The sequence below is a fragment of the Lonchura striata genome, chromosome 2 (genome assembly GCF_046129695.1).
Source record: "Lonchura striata isolate bLonStr1 chromosome 2, bLonStr1.mat, whole genome shotgun sequence".
NCBI lineage: Eukaryota > Metazoa > Chordata > Aves > Passeriformes > Estrildidae > Lonchura > Lonchura striata.
The window spans coordinates 107340907-107358697 of NC_134604.1; the positions used below are offsets into that span (position 1 = coordinate 107340907).

The window sequence follows — 17791 nt, forward strand, 5'->3', positions numbered from 1 at the left end:
CCTGAAAGTGCAAGAGCTCTCTAAATTATTTTTCTTTTCTTTTTTTTTTTTTTTTTTTTTTTCTTTTAAATAAGATCCTGGCAGAAACTAGTGTAGAAACCCACAATCTGATTGTAGCCTCCATAAGTGATGACTGCCCCTGCCATTAGGCATAAAGACAAATTGCTTCCTTCTCATAAAGCCCTTGTTCCACACAACATAACAAATTAGACCACTACACAGGTCTAGCCAAGCACATAGAAAGAACAGTGTAATAAAGACTAATAAACAGGAAAGGAAACAAGCTCATGCATTTTAGTAAAAACTGTTAATAATGGGACATAAATCATTATTCCTGGTATTAGAACAAAGACTGAAATACTTATAAATTAAGTGGCTTACAAAATTCTGTCAATTAGAGACATCTTTTATTTTTTATTTCTTGAGGAAGTTTAAGTTGATTTGGTTTTATTTAATACAAAATCAGAAACCAGTACCTGAGGTTTGCTTGTTCCACAGCCTGACACCAACATAACCACAAAACAGAATTCCAAATGTAGAGACTGCATTGCTATCCAAGATAGAAAAAATGTTATCCCTTTAGCATCTGGTGCAGCATAAAGCCATTATACTGCAATTAGGTAGACTAAGGAGCAGCTGCTAAGAAACTTAAAGTAAAAGATGAAGATTTTAGTAACAGATTTCTTTCAAAGCATGTTTCTTACAAAAATGTTTGCATTTTGCTCTGCTCAGGATACTGACCTGGATTAAGCACCCAAGGTTCAACATAAAACAGATTAACGATGTCTGACCCTGCACATAAAGATTTACTACACACCTCCACATGCTCAGTCCTCTGTTATATAAACTCTGATGAAATTGAGATTTGCTACCTGTGCAAAGTGGCCATAGTAGGAAACCATGGAATTTGTAAAATAATTCATAACTTTTTCTCCACTTTTCAACAGCTCTAAAAACTTCACTTCAAAATTCGTCATTAATGTAAGCATCATTGACTTCTTTAAAAAATAAACAAGCAAAAAAAAAAAAATTAACGTCATTACACTATCATCAGATGATTTAGTCAGAAATATTTAAATTTAATTTTCTTTCATTTTTCTATCATAATTTTATTCATTCAGTCCAGAAATAGATCTGATTCCTAAAAAGACAATTCTTTTTCTAATAATCTGCATTCATAAAAGAAAAAAAAAAAAGGAAAATCAAAACCAACTGTCCTTTAAAGAGTCCTGTGCAATGTTGAAGTCTCAATATAAGCACTGTAGGTAGAACTACAGGACTTCTGAGTCCAAGTTCTACCACCACAGGAGGGTCAGCAAGTGCGGATTTTTCAATGCTGTGTCCAGTTGGGTTTTGACCATCTCCAGCTATGGAAATCCCACAGTGTCTTTGTACAATCCACTCCAGAGACCAACAACTGAGGACAAGTTTTCATTATACCAGACCTGAATTTCCCTCTTTCCTTCCCACATCCTTTGCCTCTCGTCCTATTGCTGTGTCTCTCTTTTCTCTACAAACCTCTGGCCAGGTAGTTGTAGATGTCAATCCCTCTCATCCTTATTCTGAAGAGTGAGTAAACCCAGCTCCTCCATGCCATGTCCAGCAGCACCCAAGCCTCAGGGAGCCCTGCTCTGCACTTATTCCAGTACATCTGAGTCTAAGTGGAAACCTAAAAGTAGAGACTGCATCTCTGAAGGGGTCTCAGGAGAGCTGATTTGACAGGAGACATCACTTTCTGATGATGTGCTGTGTATCCAGGTTCATAACACAATTCTGCCACACTACTAAAATGAAATTTTATTCATTTTTCTTCTTAAATCTGTCAACAAATTATGTTTATTGATTTCCAAATAATGATACAAAAATATCACCTATAGCCAAAAAATATTTAACCATTTCTTAAAGTACTCCTAACTGCTTCTGTAAAATACATCTGATGACTTGACTGCTCTCACTTCAGATCACCAGAACATCTACTGTGTTGTTAAAGGGAGATGAAGTGTTCTACTTATGAAGGATTAGTATTGACAAGTATATTAATAATTCAAATAATCTCAAGAGGATGTTTACCACAAATGGCATTTCTCTCCGTTTCCTTTTACTATGAGGCAAAAAATGAGACTCAATTGTGTAAACCCATTTGAAAGTGAAAACAAGGTGGAAATCTAGGCAACTTCAGTTATTTGACCCTGAAGGGCTTGCTCAAAATTTCCCAGGATTATATTTCAAGTCACATTGCTCCAGTACAAAATATTGCAAATTTTTGCCAGCTGAACTTCATAAATAGTTAAGAATTAAAATGTAAAAGGACCGTATTGTCACTCTACTGCAAACATACCCCACAGCAATCTCGATGACATCTTTGAGAACACTGCTCCTTGGATCTCCTTTCATCACAGACCTCTGCTGACACTCATAGATCTAAGTGCAATGCAGCACACTAACAAGGTTTGAATTAAGTATGCAGCAAAGCTCTCCAAGATTGTGGAAGTTTCATCAAGATGATAAAATATGACTCCACTAAGTTAGGGAACTCAGTGCTCAGTAAAATCAACCCTGTAGGCAAAGGAAAAGCCACAAGAAATAAAGTAACTAGATATGGCTTCAAAGTCTTCAATGCTCTGAGAGCTGATCAAGCTGACTGAAAAGATTCTCAGAATTAAAACCCCTTTCAGAAGGTGAAGGATAAAGTAAATTATTTTTTCCCCATACTAATACAAAATTTAATTTTGTTCCTGGAGAATATGAGAGGATCATCAAGCTTTGTGGCCAAGAGTGAAAAAGTTGGGAGTACTCAAATGACTCCAAGGAACTTCTAAGAAGTTCTTAGTCTGGCACAGCCACTCTCACCCCTCCAGTTCAATTGTGCCAGGCAGCAAAGGCCTGTCCCAGACCACAGACTGGAGGGATGCAGGCAGCTGTAACTGGCCAGCAATGAGGAGCATCCTCAGACATCACTGCCCACTCAGTGCAGAGCCTTGTTGAGGACAGGGGGAGGACAGGGAAGAGAGGAAAAAGCTGGACCAGCCATTGACAGGATGATCCAATCTATAGTTGTTCAGAGCAGCTGCCAGCGCCTGCCTGAGTCCTGGGCTGAACAAAATTTCAGGGGAGATCACAGTCTGATTAGGGGCAACATACAGACTATTTTAACTAGGAATTAAGCAGATTAATATTTTTACTTATAACATTGAATCTAGAAGAGCCAGTGAATACGCAATATGTTGTGCATAGGCAAATGGTAAAAGCAAAGTATCTGAATAATTCAAAAAGACAGGAATTCTAACATGGATGCAAGTCCTCAGTGATCAGGGCCAAGGAGCTTCATTCTGCCTCCACTAATTACTGATACTTCTCTCTACAGGCAACACTTCATAAATCAAACACTTCATCAAGCAAACACAGACCCTCTTCCTGAAATACCTCATGAGCACCTTCAGTCTTAGTCAGAATACAATTCTACCAAGGAGCATTTTACTTATTTATGAGCACTTTATATATTTTGGACAACTCCAGATTGGAAAAAAGAAAAAAAAAAAATCCTAACAGGCATGGGCTTTTATCTCTTCACTGATGTACAGATCTTTTCCTGTTAGTTTCTTTCAGTCCAGAAGCACGTATAAAAAAAGATAAACAAAACTAACTGATATGCTACATGTAGAGATTAACCCTGAAACCTGCCTCTAAACATAGTATCCTGTGACCTAGTACTACCTCAGAACAAAATCCTGAATGAACAGAAAGGCTTTATGTTTGTGTACTTAAAATCAACAGGTTTTACCAGACCTAGCAAAAAAAAAAAAAAAATTAAATTAATAGCATACTTCTAGACTGTATCTTGGAATAAAGTCTCTGCTTGAAGTATAAGAAATCTTCTATCAGCCATGGCTCTTAGATTAAAAAAAAAAACATCCCAAACCTATGACACTAGTAGCACAGTTATGTAAAGTCTACGAGCACAATGTTTTAAAGGAGAAGAAAGTCTTTACTTGAGGGCATGCATGACAAAGGTTAGCAAAAGGTAATGATAAAATTGAAAAAAAAAAAAAAAGCTTCATTAAAAAGTTGTCTTGTTACTGCCCTAGTAAGTGATACACTCATTTTACTTATTATAGTCAAGCTTTCATAGTCCATTGTATCCTTGTCAGTTTACCTGAAGCAGGATTTTGAGGCTCTATTACTTTTCAAATTGTATATGGTATTAGTCATAATGTTTTCACTCCCTGCAAGCACTCAGGGAGCTTCATGTCTCCTGATCTACACAGCACAAAACAAGCAGAAAGAATAGCCTCTGCCTGAAGTGTTTATATTTTAAATACTGTACAAACCATAACTTGTACCTTTATTTACTACAATGGTATAAAACTGACATCATGGTAAATTGACTGAATATAGTTATCTCTGTCAAAAAAAGTTAGAGAAACTATTGATTTAGCCTTGAGGTTTCTTGGCCTTTCTCTGCTTTCTATAACATGGAGAAGGGTGAATAAAATCAAACTCCAGTTATTTATTTTGATAATTTTATTGCACATTTGCCTCAAGAATCTCACTTACTCTCCTTTATCCCATAACTTCCTCTGAAAAAGGCAGATAATACTTCACTGATTCTGTTAGGCAGGTTAATTTTAATCTGCAAGAAATAAAAGATTGCAGAAAGTGCCTTTATTTCCCTTGACTAACACTAAAGTCATTATCCATCATCAGCATCACTCTATATTCCCCTAAATATGTCCATAAAAGGACACTTCTTTTTTTTTAAATGGAAGTGAATTTCTTAAATATGTTTCTGTGTGTATAAAAAATTTCAAGAGGAAGAAAAAAAACAAGTACTGAAGTATATCCTTGACTTTCTGTTACTTTTCAATTATAAAATTTTGACCTTTCTGTCACAATCTTGAAGAATATAGTTCAGCAGTGATACAATAGCTTTTCACCCAAGCTCTGCACTGACTGTGCTTGTCTTTATGACATGATTATCTGAACTGATGCTTTCTAACAATGTCTTATAATCTTTTAAAATTTTCTTCTTGGAATGGACATACTGCTCTCTACATGAGGTTTAGACTTCAAAACACAGAGTATTTTCTCCTGAAACTGTTTGCCTCTCTCATCACTATATTTAGCTATTAAACTGGAGTAAAAAACATCTTGGAATGCTTACAGCAAATTCCCTTTCATTTGGTAGGAGCAGTTATTCATGTGATGAGTATTCAAAGGGATACTCTCCATCTGCCACAAAATAAGTGGATGTTGAACACATCAAGTACCTTAAAATTCAGGGCTGAGTTGAGAGCAAATCTGAACAGTGCATTTGAGAATTATACATTTATAATAATTTAAAGGCTAATTGCTTAAGATCGGCTTAATAAAACAAGAGTAATGTAGATTTTTTTTTTTGTCCTTTTAAATTACTTCTCAAGGCTATCTAGATTTAAGACTCACTGTGTTCAATGTTCCACATATGATATACATGGGTGCTCAACAGTCTATTTTTACAGAAGAGTGTTGGATATTTTATTGGGAATCTAATATTGCCCTTAATCCCAATATTTTCTAGTGTGATCACAAGACAACTTCAAGTAGGAAAGACTGGTCCTACAGTCTAACAAGTTCTAAACTAAGAACCTTTTACATAGAAAACAGTGGCCAATGTACTGTACAAGAGTCAGCTCAGACAACAGAGTAAGTGCTTGACTTTCTGCTTGGTGAATTCTTACATGGAGAAGAAAATAGCCCAAAAGATGCTGCTACTCTAAAAAATATCCACAAGTCAGGCTGACAAATGGCATAAGAATAGAGCGGCCTGATAAATAGAAAGTAAATAAGAAATACCATTATAAAAGATACAACCCTACAACATATATTCAAATACTTCTATTTCATGCAGTTTTGGGTTTCTGTAGATTCTTCTGACTGACACTTTCATGCACACAGCACACAACCAACTTTAGAGAATTCTCACTAATTTAAATGCTCCCTACAAAGTATGTTTCATTTTTCACAGAGTTAAGGAGTTGTATGTGACTATAACTGCTGATTGGTGTTTTCTGCAACTACTTCCACAAGTGCGTTTCAATCAGATGGAAACACCTCAAACTTACTCATACAAATATTCTAGTAAATACACGGGGGACTTTCTCACCTTCCCAATTCAATTACTCAAGTTAGGAGGGTAATCTATTAATGCACCTGCAGTTCAGGAAACAAGATATCAATGCTGATTTCTTGTTTGTGCTTGCTGGCTGAAAGAGCTTATTACCCTCTCTATTGCCTAGACATTTGATCCTAGTAAGCCTACCCAGGTAATATCAGCAGGCTATATAGCATAGCAGTAGTTAAGCAAAGCAAATATTCCCCCAAGCAGATTTCTATCATTTTTTTTTTACTTATTTGAAACTTTAGAATACAATTTTCATTAAAAAAAATCAATAAGCAATTACTTTCTATTTGAAAAACACAGTCTTTATGCATTTATTGTTAAAAAGGAACCAAAAGCCCAATCAAAGTCCACTCAGCTACATGGAAAAATTATCTTATTTTTTAATATCCAGTTTCCCTTTTGGATGTTTATAGCTGGTTGCATACTCAGAGTTCTAAAAGGAGAATGAACAACTGTCAACCCAGTTAATGGCAGCTATGGAAATACTTACATGGGAAAAATACTTCCCATGCAGCCAAAAAAGAAAAGTAAAAAGGCAATCCATAACTTCTTAAGCCATTAATTTCACTGTTATTGAATAAATAGTGCATAGTTTTCTGTTGCTTTTGCTGAGATGCCAGGCAGCTGCATTATCTTTGATCTATTTCTGTTCAAGTTACATAGAGAAGTGTCTGAAACAATGATAATGTGCACTGTTGATCCAGGAACACTAGTAGATTACATAGCAAGATATATCTTATTGGCTAAAAATAGAGGTTGTGCAGACAGGATGTTCTGAAGAGTAGCACAGAGCATGGGATGCTCTCACTGGTAAAAGCTGAATGATTTTTATGGTATTTATGAGCCCCTGATTCAATTTGCTGTTTGCTCATTTGATATATCACTCCTCACAAAGTAAGAGCTATATGGAAGGACAATAAACATGTTATTCCATGCTGCAAAACAGCCAGATTTTGTTTTGAAATACAAGTACTCTCATGGACAGAAAAAATATTTGTTCTTTTATGAGCTATTTTTTAAAGCTCTTAAGAGGTTACAGTCAAATCTTAGTATAAAGAAAAAGGGACACACTCACCTACCTAGATGAGATTGTTTTCCTACTCAGATTTCTCTAATGTATCATGATCAATGAACAAGAAGATCAACTTAATTGTCCTAACTGCATATTTTATGAACTGTGACAAGTTTGTTATAACTCATTTGCTCTAAACTTTTCTTCTGAGATTGTGAAAGTACCAAGAGGTAAACTCAGCAATGTCAACAAGCTCAGTGGCATAGTTCAAGCTGTGAAGGTTCAATAAATAGGTCTGTAAACATTGCAAATCAACAAAGCTTTTGATGAAATGTCAAGCAAGGCAGAGCTTAGCTATATTCAGCTCAGCTTGAACACATAAACCATTAACTGGCCTCTGTAGTTTCCACAGAAATGCGTGTTATGAATAAAACACAAATGTTGAAATAGACATTAAAACAATTTTTTTTCTTTAAGAGACAAGATTACTTAAAGGTATTTAATAACAGAAAGTGGCATTTTCATCATCCCAATAAAGACAGATTTATAAAAACAGACAACATGTAAATGCTACACATTCTTATAATAGAGGAACAATTATTTTGTGCCTTCAAGTTAGGAAAGGATGCAAAACATAGAAAACAAAACTAATTCTGAAATACCCTGAAGATATTTCAACTTTGAACCATTGCAAAAATCTGGTTTTTCCTGCATGAGACATAGAACAATGTTTGGTTCAGATAAAATATATCTTTTCCCCTTTATTTTTAGGAGGAATAATAAAACTTGCTACAATGCATCAAGGTACTTATTTATAACAGAAAACACAATTATTTTTTTTTTCAACCAAGTGGAGCATTAATATTGCATATATACAGCCAAATAGTCTCTCAAGATCTATTTCCAAAAGTCTTGAAATTTATGAAGTTACTTTAGCTACTTTTCAGTAGCAATCCTCTGTAGACATGTCCATGTAATTATCCTAGACTGTATGCAAGGCTGTTTCTGTCCGATGGCCCAGTTTCCAAGCTATTTCTATATCATCAGTTGAGTAATTCATTTGACCATGTCCAAATTTGTATGCAGTAAACTTTGCATCTTTCTACCGTCTTTAAAATATACTGCCATTTAGCAAAACAAATCCTCTTTGATCAGCTAACATCTATTACCCATAACTGTGCCAACCCTCTTGTATCGTCATTGAACACATCGCACTTTTCCCTCCCATCCACGGGGGGGAAAAAAATAAATAAATCTGTTTAACCTAATCAGAGACTTACTACATACAAAAGTTTGTTTGATGAACACCCTGTTGATACTCTCCACCCAGGTTTGGACCCGATTTAGAAATAAAAGTTACGCAAGGCACGGCTCTCTGGCAGAAGGGAGAGGATGCTCGGCGGGGTCGGGGTCAGTGGCCTCCCACTCGCCCTCCGGAGCCCTGGCAGAGGAATTTGCCCGAGCCCCCGGCACAGCAGCCCCAAAATCCCGGGAGGCAGCCCACTGACCTAAATGCCGTCCTTAGGGTTGCGCTCCTGCTGCTCCTCGCTCTTTTGAACGCTCCTTGCGTTCACTTACAGCCGGTACTCACCCGAGGCATCCCCAGGCATCGCCGGCTCTGCGCTGTCTCGCTACCTTCGCGGGGAAGCGCTCAGTGGATTTCCCCGTGGGCACTTCTCTCTAACACGTTCTCCAAAGTAGGAGAAACCTGGAGGGAGACTCATTGCCAGGTGCAGGTAAGGCACGCCTGCAATCGCCCTCCAGTTTCACAGGCACGAAAAGAGAGCATCCCCTTCTCAGAAGCCGACGGGAGAATTCCAGCCAATTTTGTTTTCTCCAACAGCAGCGAGGTACTCTCCCAAGGCACACGGGCAGCGTGTGCTGCGCTCCCTCCCTGCTCGCTGCAATGGTTTCTCCCTCCACAGGCTCAATCTACCTGATTATGTTCTCTCCTAATCAGTAATCTCAGTTTCCCCGGCAGTAGCGGCCCTCCTCGTTCACCCAGGCTTTCAGGAGGGCGAGCTGCACCAGCAGGGCAGCAGCACTCCGGGGACACAGAGCAAGGTGGCAACATTTTGGAAGCACTTTTGTTTCTGTCTGCTTTTTGTTTGAACGCTGGAGTTCAGCCTTCGCCTGTCTGAGAGAGAGATTATGCCTCCTGCTTTACAATCCTAGTCAAATAAGCTTAAAGTCCCTAAAAAAAAAAAGGCTACCTACTTCATCAAGCAGGAACTACTTTTCAAAGCAATCCTTGGTTTTTTTTTTTTTTTTTGTTTTGTTTTGTTTTTTGTGTATCCTTTCCCTAAAACCAGCTTGTATCTCTTTCAAATGTAACAGTATATATGCATCTGCAGTACATTCTTCCCTAGCTCCAGTCAGCAAATAAAGTAGAAAAGGTACAATTTCCTTCCCCTCCTGTTTCTTTTGTAAACTAAAAGACAGGAAGGATAACACATATTGCCACAGATAACTTCAACATAAACTATCTTTCAACAAGCATGCTTGCTGTAAGTTGAAAGGGTCCTTTGGGTTTTGTTTGTTGATTTTATTTTTTTTAATATTTTAATAAGTAGGGAGGATGGTATGGACAAATAATCTTCCTCTTTTTGCCCTGATTATTCCAATTAACCTGATTATTACGTTATTAACTGTTATTCTCCTGTAAATCTCTTCTAATCCCAGTTTAGAGACTATATTAGAATGAATTAAAACCATCCTTTAGTAGTTAACAGGATAGTCTAAAAACATTTGTGGAAAGAAAGAAATGGGCAAAGCATGGATCAAGGGACAATTTACAGCAGAATTTTAAGCAGGCTGTAGAGCACAGTTAGGCTGTGGTCTGTCAGACACAGCCACATAAAACCATGACAGCAAAGAGGCAGTAGATGTGAAGACAAGAAATGCATAGGACCATGCTGTTCCAGGACAGTGGCACATATTTAAACATTGTGAATATCTCTAAAGTCTGGTGATTTAATAGCTAAGCAAAAGTGCCTTTTGTAGGCAGTGTAAATAGACACACCTGTATTCAAAAAAATAATATGAATTAGTATTTCTCTGAGATCAGATCCAATTTGAAACAAATTATCACAAACTATACAGCAGCCTCCTAACAAAAGCTAAAGCTTTGTATTTGTCATCCAAAGAAACAGCATCTCTTCATTCACTGTAATAATCCATTCAGCTGAAACTTAAGGTAATTTCATGTCTTATTCAGGGTTGAATGCTGAATCAAGACTTACCAACTTCTATGACAATGGTCTAGAAGGTTACTTGAAAATAATTTTTAGTTAAACTTGTTAGATTAAACCTCTAGAAATACCAAGTCAGTTATGGGAGGACAACAGCTAAAACATTTTAAGTGAATGCACAAGATAATAGAGCATCTAAGCATGTTCTCCTTGCCATTTACAGCATGGGGAATGCCTCAATGCCTACAGCAGAGCTGAGCATACCTCACAACAGAATATGGAGTTGCCACACTTCTGTAAGGTTCAGAAATGCTATTTCAAGCATCCTGTATGATCAAAACAGGTCACATGTTTTCTTTCTCTTTTTCCTGTTATACAAACAAAATTCAGCAGAAATTGTGCATGACTGAACATGTATACGACAGCAAACACTAACATAACACAGTAAAGTTAATAAGGAATTAGAAATAGGGTGGCTATAAACATCTCCACAATATAGCTATTTACTCATTGTTGCTCTGAGAACCATGTCTTTGGGGAAACAGGTAGTCTAGAAAGGCAGGACCACAATGTCTGTTCCCAAGACCTTAAAAATCTTGACAAATGTGACATACTCATGAAAAGCAATCGAGAAATAAAAGACATTAAAACACCAGCAAACACGTTCAGTTACATAAATTAATAAGTAACAACAAAATAATGGTAGGAGAGCATAGAGGACTTTATCATGAGCCAGAAAACATTGCTTTATTTCCTAATTGTATTCCATCCTTCTGCATTAGGGCAGGCGTGCACTGCAAAGAGCAGCTGCCTCCATCTCTCCTCTGTGTCTGCCCCACAGCTGTGTAAGGACAGGCCTCAGGAAGCAAAGACCTTGTCAAAATACTAGTTCAATAGAAGCAGCTATTTTTCATCTTTTATGTTAGTTTGGCATTTATCAAAATAATTTCTGTTCTTTTTTTCCTAAGCTCCACAGGAGGTATATTATTAGGTCATATGAGAAAAATACCTCTAAATGTCCAAGCACCACTGCTTAGGTACCCTTAAACCTAGACAAAATTATTGCTATTCAAAACTTAAGTGCTTTATGTGAAAGGAGGTAATTTATTTTTAAGGATTGCTTATAGATTGCAACTCTGTGTGGACTAATGGCAAGAAAGTCCACAACTTTCTTTTTAATCTCATGCAAAAGGAGTATAAAAATACTGTCACACACAACCCTTTATGTTACACATGAAATGCTCCTCATCTGGTGAGAGAAGTCCACAATCACACCCCACAACTTAGCTTCAGATTCTTCCCTGATATAGGACTCCTAGAATCACTGAATGTTCTGAGTTACAAGAGACCCAACATGATTCGTTGATTCCAAACCCTGGCCCAGCACGGGCAAGCCCCGAGAATTACACCATGTGCCTGAGAGCATTGCTCAAATGCTCTTTGGCTTCTGTCAGGTTTGGTGCTGTGACCACTGCCCTGGGGAACCTGTTCCATGCCCAGCCACCCTCTGTGTGATAGCCAAACTGACACAACACCAGGCCATTTCCTCAGATTCTGTCACTGTCACCCCAGAGCAGAGATCAGTGCCTGCTTCTCCTCTCCCCTCACAAGGAAGCTGTGACTGCAGTGAGGTCTCCCCTCAGTCTCCTCCAGGCTGAATCCAGTGAGTTCAGCCCCTCCTCACGTGGCTTCTCCATCCTCTCTGCCCTCCTTTGGATGTTCTCTAACAGCTCAATGTTTTTTTTGTATCATGGCACCCAGAACTGCCCCCAGCACTGAGGTGAGGCCGCCCCAGGGCGGAGCAGAGCAGGACAATCCCCTCCTTGCCCAGCTGGCCATGCTGTCCCTGATGCCCCCAGGACAGGGATGTCCCTCCTGGCTCACACCCAGCTTTCCATCAACCAGGAGCCCAGGTCCCTTTCCCTGGCGCTGCTTTCCAGCCTCTCATTCCCAGTCTGTACATCCAGGGCTGCCCCATCCCAGATGCAGAACCCAGCACCTTCCCTTGTTGAATTTCACATGGTTGGTGCCTGCCCTGGCCTCTCTTGTGTCGAGGTCTCTGCAGGGCCTCCCTGCCTTTGAGGGAGTCAGCAGCTCCTCCCAGTTTTGTATCCCCTGCAGACTTGCTCAGTGTCCCTTCCAGTCCTGGTTCAAGTCCTTTATGAAGATGTTGAAGAGCACAGGGCTGAGGATGGAGCCCTGCAGAACCCATTAGTGACAGGTCACTATGGAGAATCAATCTTAGGGATGCCAATTCTCATTCTCCAACACCCATCCACTTCAGGGGCTGGAAGAACTGCCCAGAGCTCTCAAGGACCAACCCTCCTACCCTACCCAAATGCCTTCACCAGCTTCTCACCTCGCCCACCACATTGTCTTCCTTCTTCCCATGTTGCTGAAGCTTCTATATGCACCACTACCAAAAGAGGCTTGACATGGGAGAGTGTTATATGGAGCAGCTGTGCTATATATCCACTGAGGAACCAGAAGCTGGGAATTCAGCCAATGAAAAGTAAATGCCATGTGGGTGGTTTGATATCAGAACAGAGACCTTGTTTATCTTTGTCTGCCTAAATAATTTAGAACACAGGAAAGATACTTTCATGTTTTCAAAAGACCAAAAAAAACCCAGTTTATACACAGAGTATAAGTAGTCCTTACAAACTGCTTGTTGAGAAGGAGACTTGTATGAGGAAACCTGCTATGCTCTTCTGCAGCTGAGAGCTGTTACTACTGAATGAGCTTTATGCAGAGAGATACATTTTCCTCACTGGAATTATATTTGATAATCTGGGATTAGAAAAATAATAGCTAGTGGGGAAAACAAACAAACAAAACCCCAAAACCCTCAAAAAAAAACCAAAAAGGCTTTCAGAAATAATAATTTCATAAAACAACAGACAAAATCCTCATTTCGCTGAGGTCAAAGGCAAAACTTCACTGGAAATTTATTTTGCTTCAAAATCTAAAGTCAACATCTGCTCTATTTAGTGTCATATTATGGAGGGACATAGCTGTTCATTTGTGCTGTGCTCAAGAGGCCTTACTGAACATTCAGAGCATGTCCCTTTATTTTCCTATAAATGTAGACATATAAACCTATCATACAGATATGATCCTATATTTTCTCACATCTATATATTTATAGATTGTGTGTGTGGGTATTTAGAATTTTAATGTATTCTTATATTTCAAGGTTTGGAATGTGTGTGCATTTTTGACACACAAATTTTTCATCAACCTGCTCCCCCATTTTTGTACTTCTGTCTCACTCTTTTTCTTGACTGTGCTGTCAAGCCATAACAGCCTACCAAGCAATCATGCAGCTTTTAAAAGTGTTTGCTTAAAAGTTAATAATGATATTTTGACTTTTTTTTTTTCCAAAAAGGAAGGTATGAGAGGGGAAAAAGATCAATACAGCTGTATCATACTTGCAGGCCTGAAAACATCTCAAATGAGGCAAAAATATATATTTCCTTACATCAAGTGGCAGTTATTTTTCCATTTTCAATTCCTTTATGCATTCACAGCTTGGACTACCTGATGATATTCTATGTAAGACTAACCCAAATGTGTCTATTCAGTCTAATGTCTTGTTTGAGATGGTAAAGGACTGCCTCATTAGGTAAGGAAATCAAAGGTGTAAGTTTTGCCACACAGTTTTAATAAAGCATAAAATGACAACCTATATGGTGGAAAGGTTTTTATACATCCTGAGTTGGATGATGATAGGTGTCATGTGTCAGTGAGCCATTACTGTGCTGCCCACTGTAATCTGTCTGAAAAGTAATGTATAGATACATGAGAAATGCATCTGAACCAGGGACATTTCCCCAAGTAATATACCTAAAATGTAAGGTGCAATAAAGATGTGTTAGATGCTAATTCCTTCACCGTTATAATTATATGCATTCTGACTCAGTTTCTCAGGATTATTCAAGGACTGCTCTTACTGTAGCAATATGATGCCTACTTGCTTGAATGGAGATAAAAAACAGTTTCTGCCCTGGAAGACTATACAAACAGAATTTAAACTGCACACATAGGCACTAAAGATATTATCAGATATAGCATAACGTACTGAAGCTTGTCCAATTTTCAGCCAGCATTGTGATAAAGGAAAAGAAACATTATTAAATCCTTATCTTCATGCAAACTCTCTCTCAAAAACCAATCAGACTTCCCAGGGTACTGAACTACCAAAGAAGTCAACCTTATCTACAGAAAACTGTCAGAAAATCTTGAGATCCAAATGCTGTTTGCTGGATGTAATGATATCTGATAATTTTATAAACTGCAGTTTTGCTGAAATTTGCAATCACAATTTCCTTGAAAATTATGTTTCTGTGGAGTTTGGATAATATCATAATTAGGCAAACTATACAGTAAGAATTACACAAAGTATTCCAGCCCCTGCTTTCTCTTGTGAGGCTTTTCTGTTGCCACGTCTGGCAGAGATGCCCAGACTTCTGCAGGGCAGTCCCTATTGTCATTCTCTTCTCCTGAACACCATTTCCTTCCTTAACTTTGGATCCAGTTACATTTATTTGTCCCTCTCAGCACTGTAGGGAAGCACCTGGGGCAGCTTCCAAGCTAAGCCAACACCTTGGCCTCTGCACACCTCGAGGGATCTGCTCCGCTCCATCCTTCACACGCCGCCCCTCCACTGCTTTCCACTGTCCAGTGTCTTGTGGCAGCAATGAGGAACTGGGTTTGGAGCACTGTCACTGTCGAGTAGGATGGGAATGAAGAGACTCTGACCAGAAGGCTGCATGAGAGTGAAACTCTGATTTATTCAAAATACATCGCTCTTTTATACAGAGCTTCGTAAGGACCTTATCCATTGGTTCTGAAGTGAAAACAGCCCACAGCATTGGTGCAGAGTGCTTGACGCACAGTGATAGAACTTAACTATAAACAATGTGAAAAACAACAGATAAAGAATTATTTACCTTCTTTCCCAGCTCTTTCCCAGGCTTTTTGCCTGGCTAGAAACTATCATTTTCTTTCTTTGACTGAATCTGAGACCCACAGAGAACTTTCAGATTATGTCACTCTTTGTTTTCAACGAAATGACTTTGGCAAGGTAAGTGTTAAGGCAGATGAAGATGGGCCTGTGCTGCACACATCCTTGGGAAGCCTTGATGGCTGGGCCTCCTTTTTCAGAACTCCCCACATCTCTCAGGAAAGAGAAGCAAGCTGTAAGTCCAGTAGAACTTAATCAAGAAAAGCACATTATTTTCCCCTTAAAATTCAGCATATATATTTTTTTTTTCCCTGAATTTCTTTGGAAATACAGAGCCCTTAATTTCCTTCCTGATTTTCGGTCTTTTTTTCTTCCCCTAGTCTTCTGACTGTTAATTTGCCTGAACATCCTGTTTATTTTATATTCTCATTCTATGGTGTGCTTTTAACTTAATAAAAATTATCATGTCTACAAGACAATTAGAGCTAACATTTATATTCAGTTTTTAGTAAGGCTTATTCGGTCAAACTTACTTATTAAAGAAAGGAAAAGATACTACTGTAACAGAAAATAACATTTGCATCCAGGAAATGTGTGTTTGCTTCAGTATATATTCTTGTTTTCTTTGACTAGTGCCATGACTGGTCCCCCAACTGTGCCAAGTTTGTAAAAAAGAAAAATGAAACCATAACCAAAACATAAAAACCAAAACCAAAATCAAATAAAAAATATCCCCAAAACCAAAATTACAGATACACCAAAAGCAGTGAGTAGGATGTCTCCAGCAGCACATTAATGACCTATTCTGGAGCATTCTTTTGGTACTAAATCACAGTTTGTCTTGATCATTTTTTCCTGTGTTGTCTCTCTCAGGTATGAGGATTGCTGTTCTTGTGAAACCTTATATGGTCACATTTGCAGCAATAGCCCTAGTCTGCAGTAAACCAAAACCTTTTTAACATACATCTCACTGATAAGGCCTAATTCAATTAAACTGACCATTAAGATCAGTGTAAATTGAATTGCTCCCTTGGACTTGATGATAATTGCTTGACAGACCAATAAATATGGGGTTTCCAAACAGAATGAGTTATGGTGCTCAACACTGTCCCTACTTACTGGTCCCCTCCCTTGCTCTCAACCCACAAAATGTCACAGGAATTACACAATAATTTGCTCTAGAATGCTTGTCAGAGATCTGTTGTTTTGATCCCAATTAATTAAATATTCCTGAGTCTGCATGCAGAAGGAAAGTAGCAATAGTTCAGAATGGTAACACAATCTGACATAACATCTAAGGCATGGACTGAAAACTACATGAAACATTCATCACTTCAGTTGCAATTACATAAAAAGCAATGCAGACACTGGACCTAAATCCACGCCCAGAAGAGTTAATGAAAGAACACAACCAGAAGGTCATCTGCATTGTGAAGGTTTTTTTTTTTTTCTTCTTTCTTTTGTTTTTGTTTGTGGTTTTGGTTTGGGTTGGGTTTTTTGGGTTTTTTGTTTGGTTGGGTTTTTTTTGTTGTTGTTGTTGGTTTTTTTTTATTATTATTTTTTCTGTCCAAAGGATAAGAGAGGCTATTTTTATACTGCAGAAGCTGCAGCTTCAATACTGATTTGGTCCTCTCCCTACAAGAAAGACATTGAGGCACTGCAGCCTGTCCAGAGAATGGCAAAGGAATTGGGCAAGGATCGAGAGGACAGGTCTGATAAAGAGCAACTGAGGTTTAGCTTGGAGGAAAGGAGGCTCAGGGGTAGTAGTGAGGTGGGACTGGTTCTTTCTCTCAGGCAACAAGTGACACAACAAGAAACAGCTTCAATCTATGCCAGGCAGGATTGAGATTGGATGTTAGGAAAAACTTTCCTCACAGAAAGTTTTTTAAAGCATTGGATTTGATTGCCAGGGGAGTGATAGAGTCACCACCCATGGAACCTTCAAAACATGGGTGGATATGGCACTTACAGTCACGGTTTAATGGTAATTTTGGTGGTGGTCCTAGTTTGAGGCAGTTTGAGGATTGAGTTTGGATTTGGTAATCTTGAAGATCTTTTCCAGGCTTAACCATTCTATGATTCTAGGAATGATTACTTCCAATTTGTTGAACACTAGTTATCTTTAAAAATAAATTAAATCTATGTAATTATGCATATAGTAATGAATTCTATCATTTTCACAATCATTGAGACTTTGATCCTATGCTGTGACTCTTCTGGTTTAGCTGGACCTCCTCAATAGCAAAAGACAAAGTTGGAAACATGTCTTATTTTGACCATTTTTAATTGCTTGTTGTTTTATCCAGGCTAAGATAGTTAACAGGAAATTACTGTCTGAAAAGATCCATGGGCAGCCATCAAAACAGCAAAAGAAAGTACATGAGATCAAGAGGAAGCTGAACTTGTTCAGAGTAACAACTATACATTTTTAAATGTGAATAATTCCAAAGCAGTATTTCTGT

General features: G+C 38.3%; 1 protein-coding gene across 14 annotated transcripts in view; it reads right to left on the reverse strand.

Moving 5' to 3' along the window:
* DMD (dystrophin) overlaps positions 1-17791 on the reverse strand; it is a 1151138-nt gene that overhangs the window by 917308 nt on the left and 216039 nt on the right. Inside the window, exon 1 of one of the 14 annotated variants that reach the window (XM_021553008.3) lies at positions 8764-8887. The exons of the other annotated variants lie outside the window; for them this stretch is intronic. Coding sequence (XP_021408683.2) covers positions 8764-8782 — 19 coding nt within the window. The 5' untranslated portion in view covers positions 8783-8887. Of the gene's footprint in view, positions 1-8763; positions 8888-17791 lie in introns of those variants that run through there. 14 annotated transcript variants of the gene reach the window in all.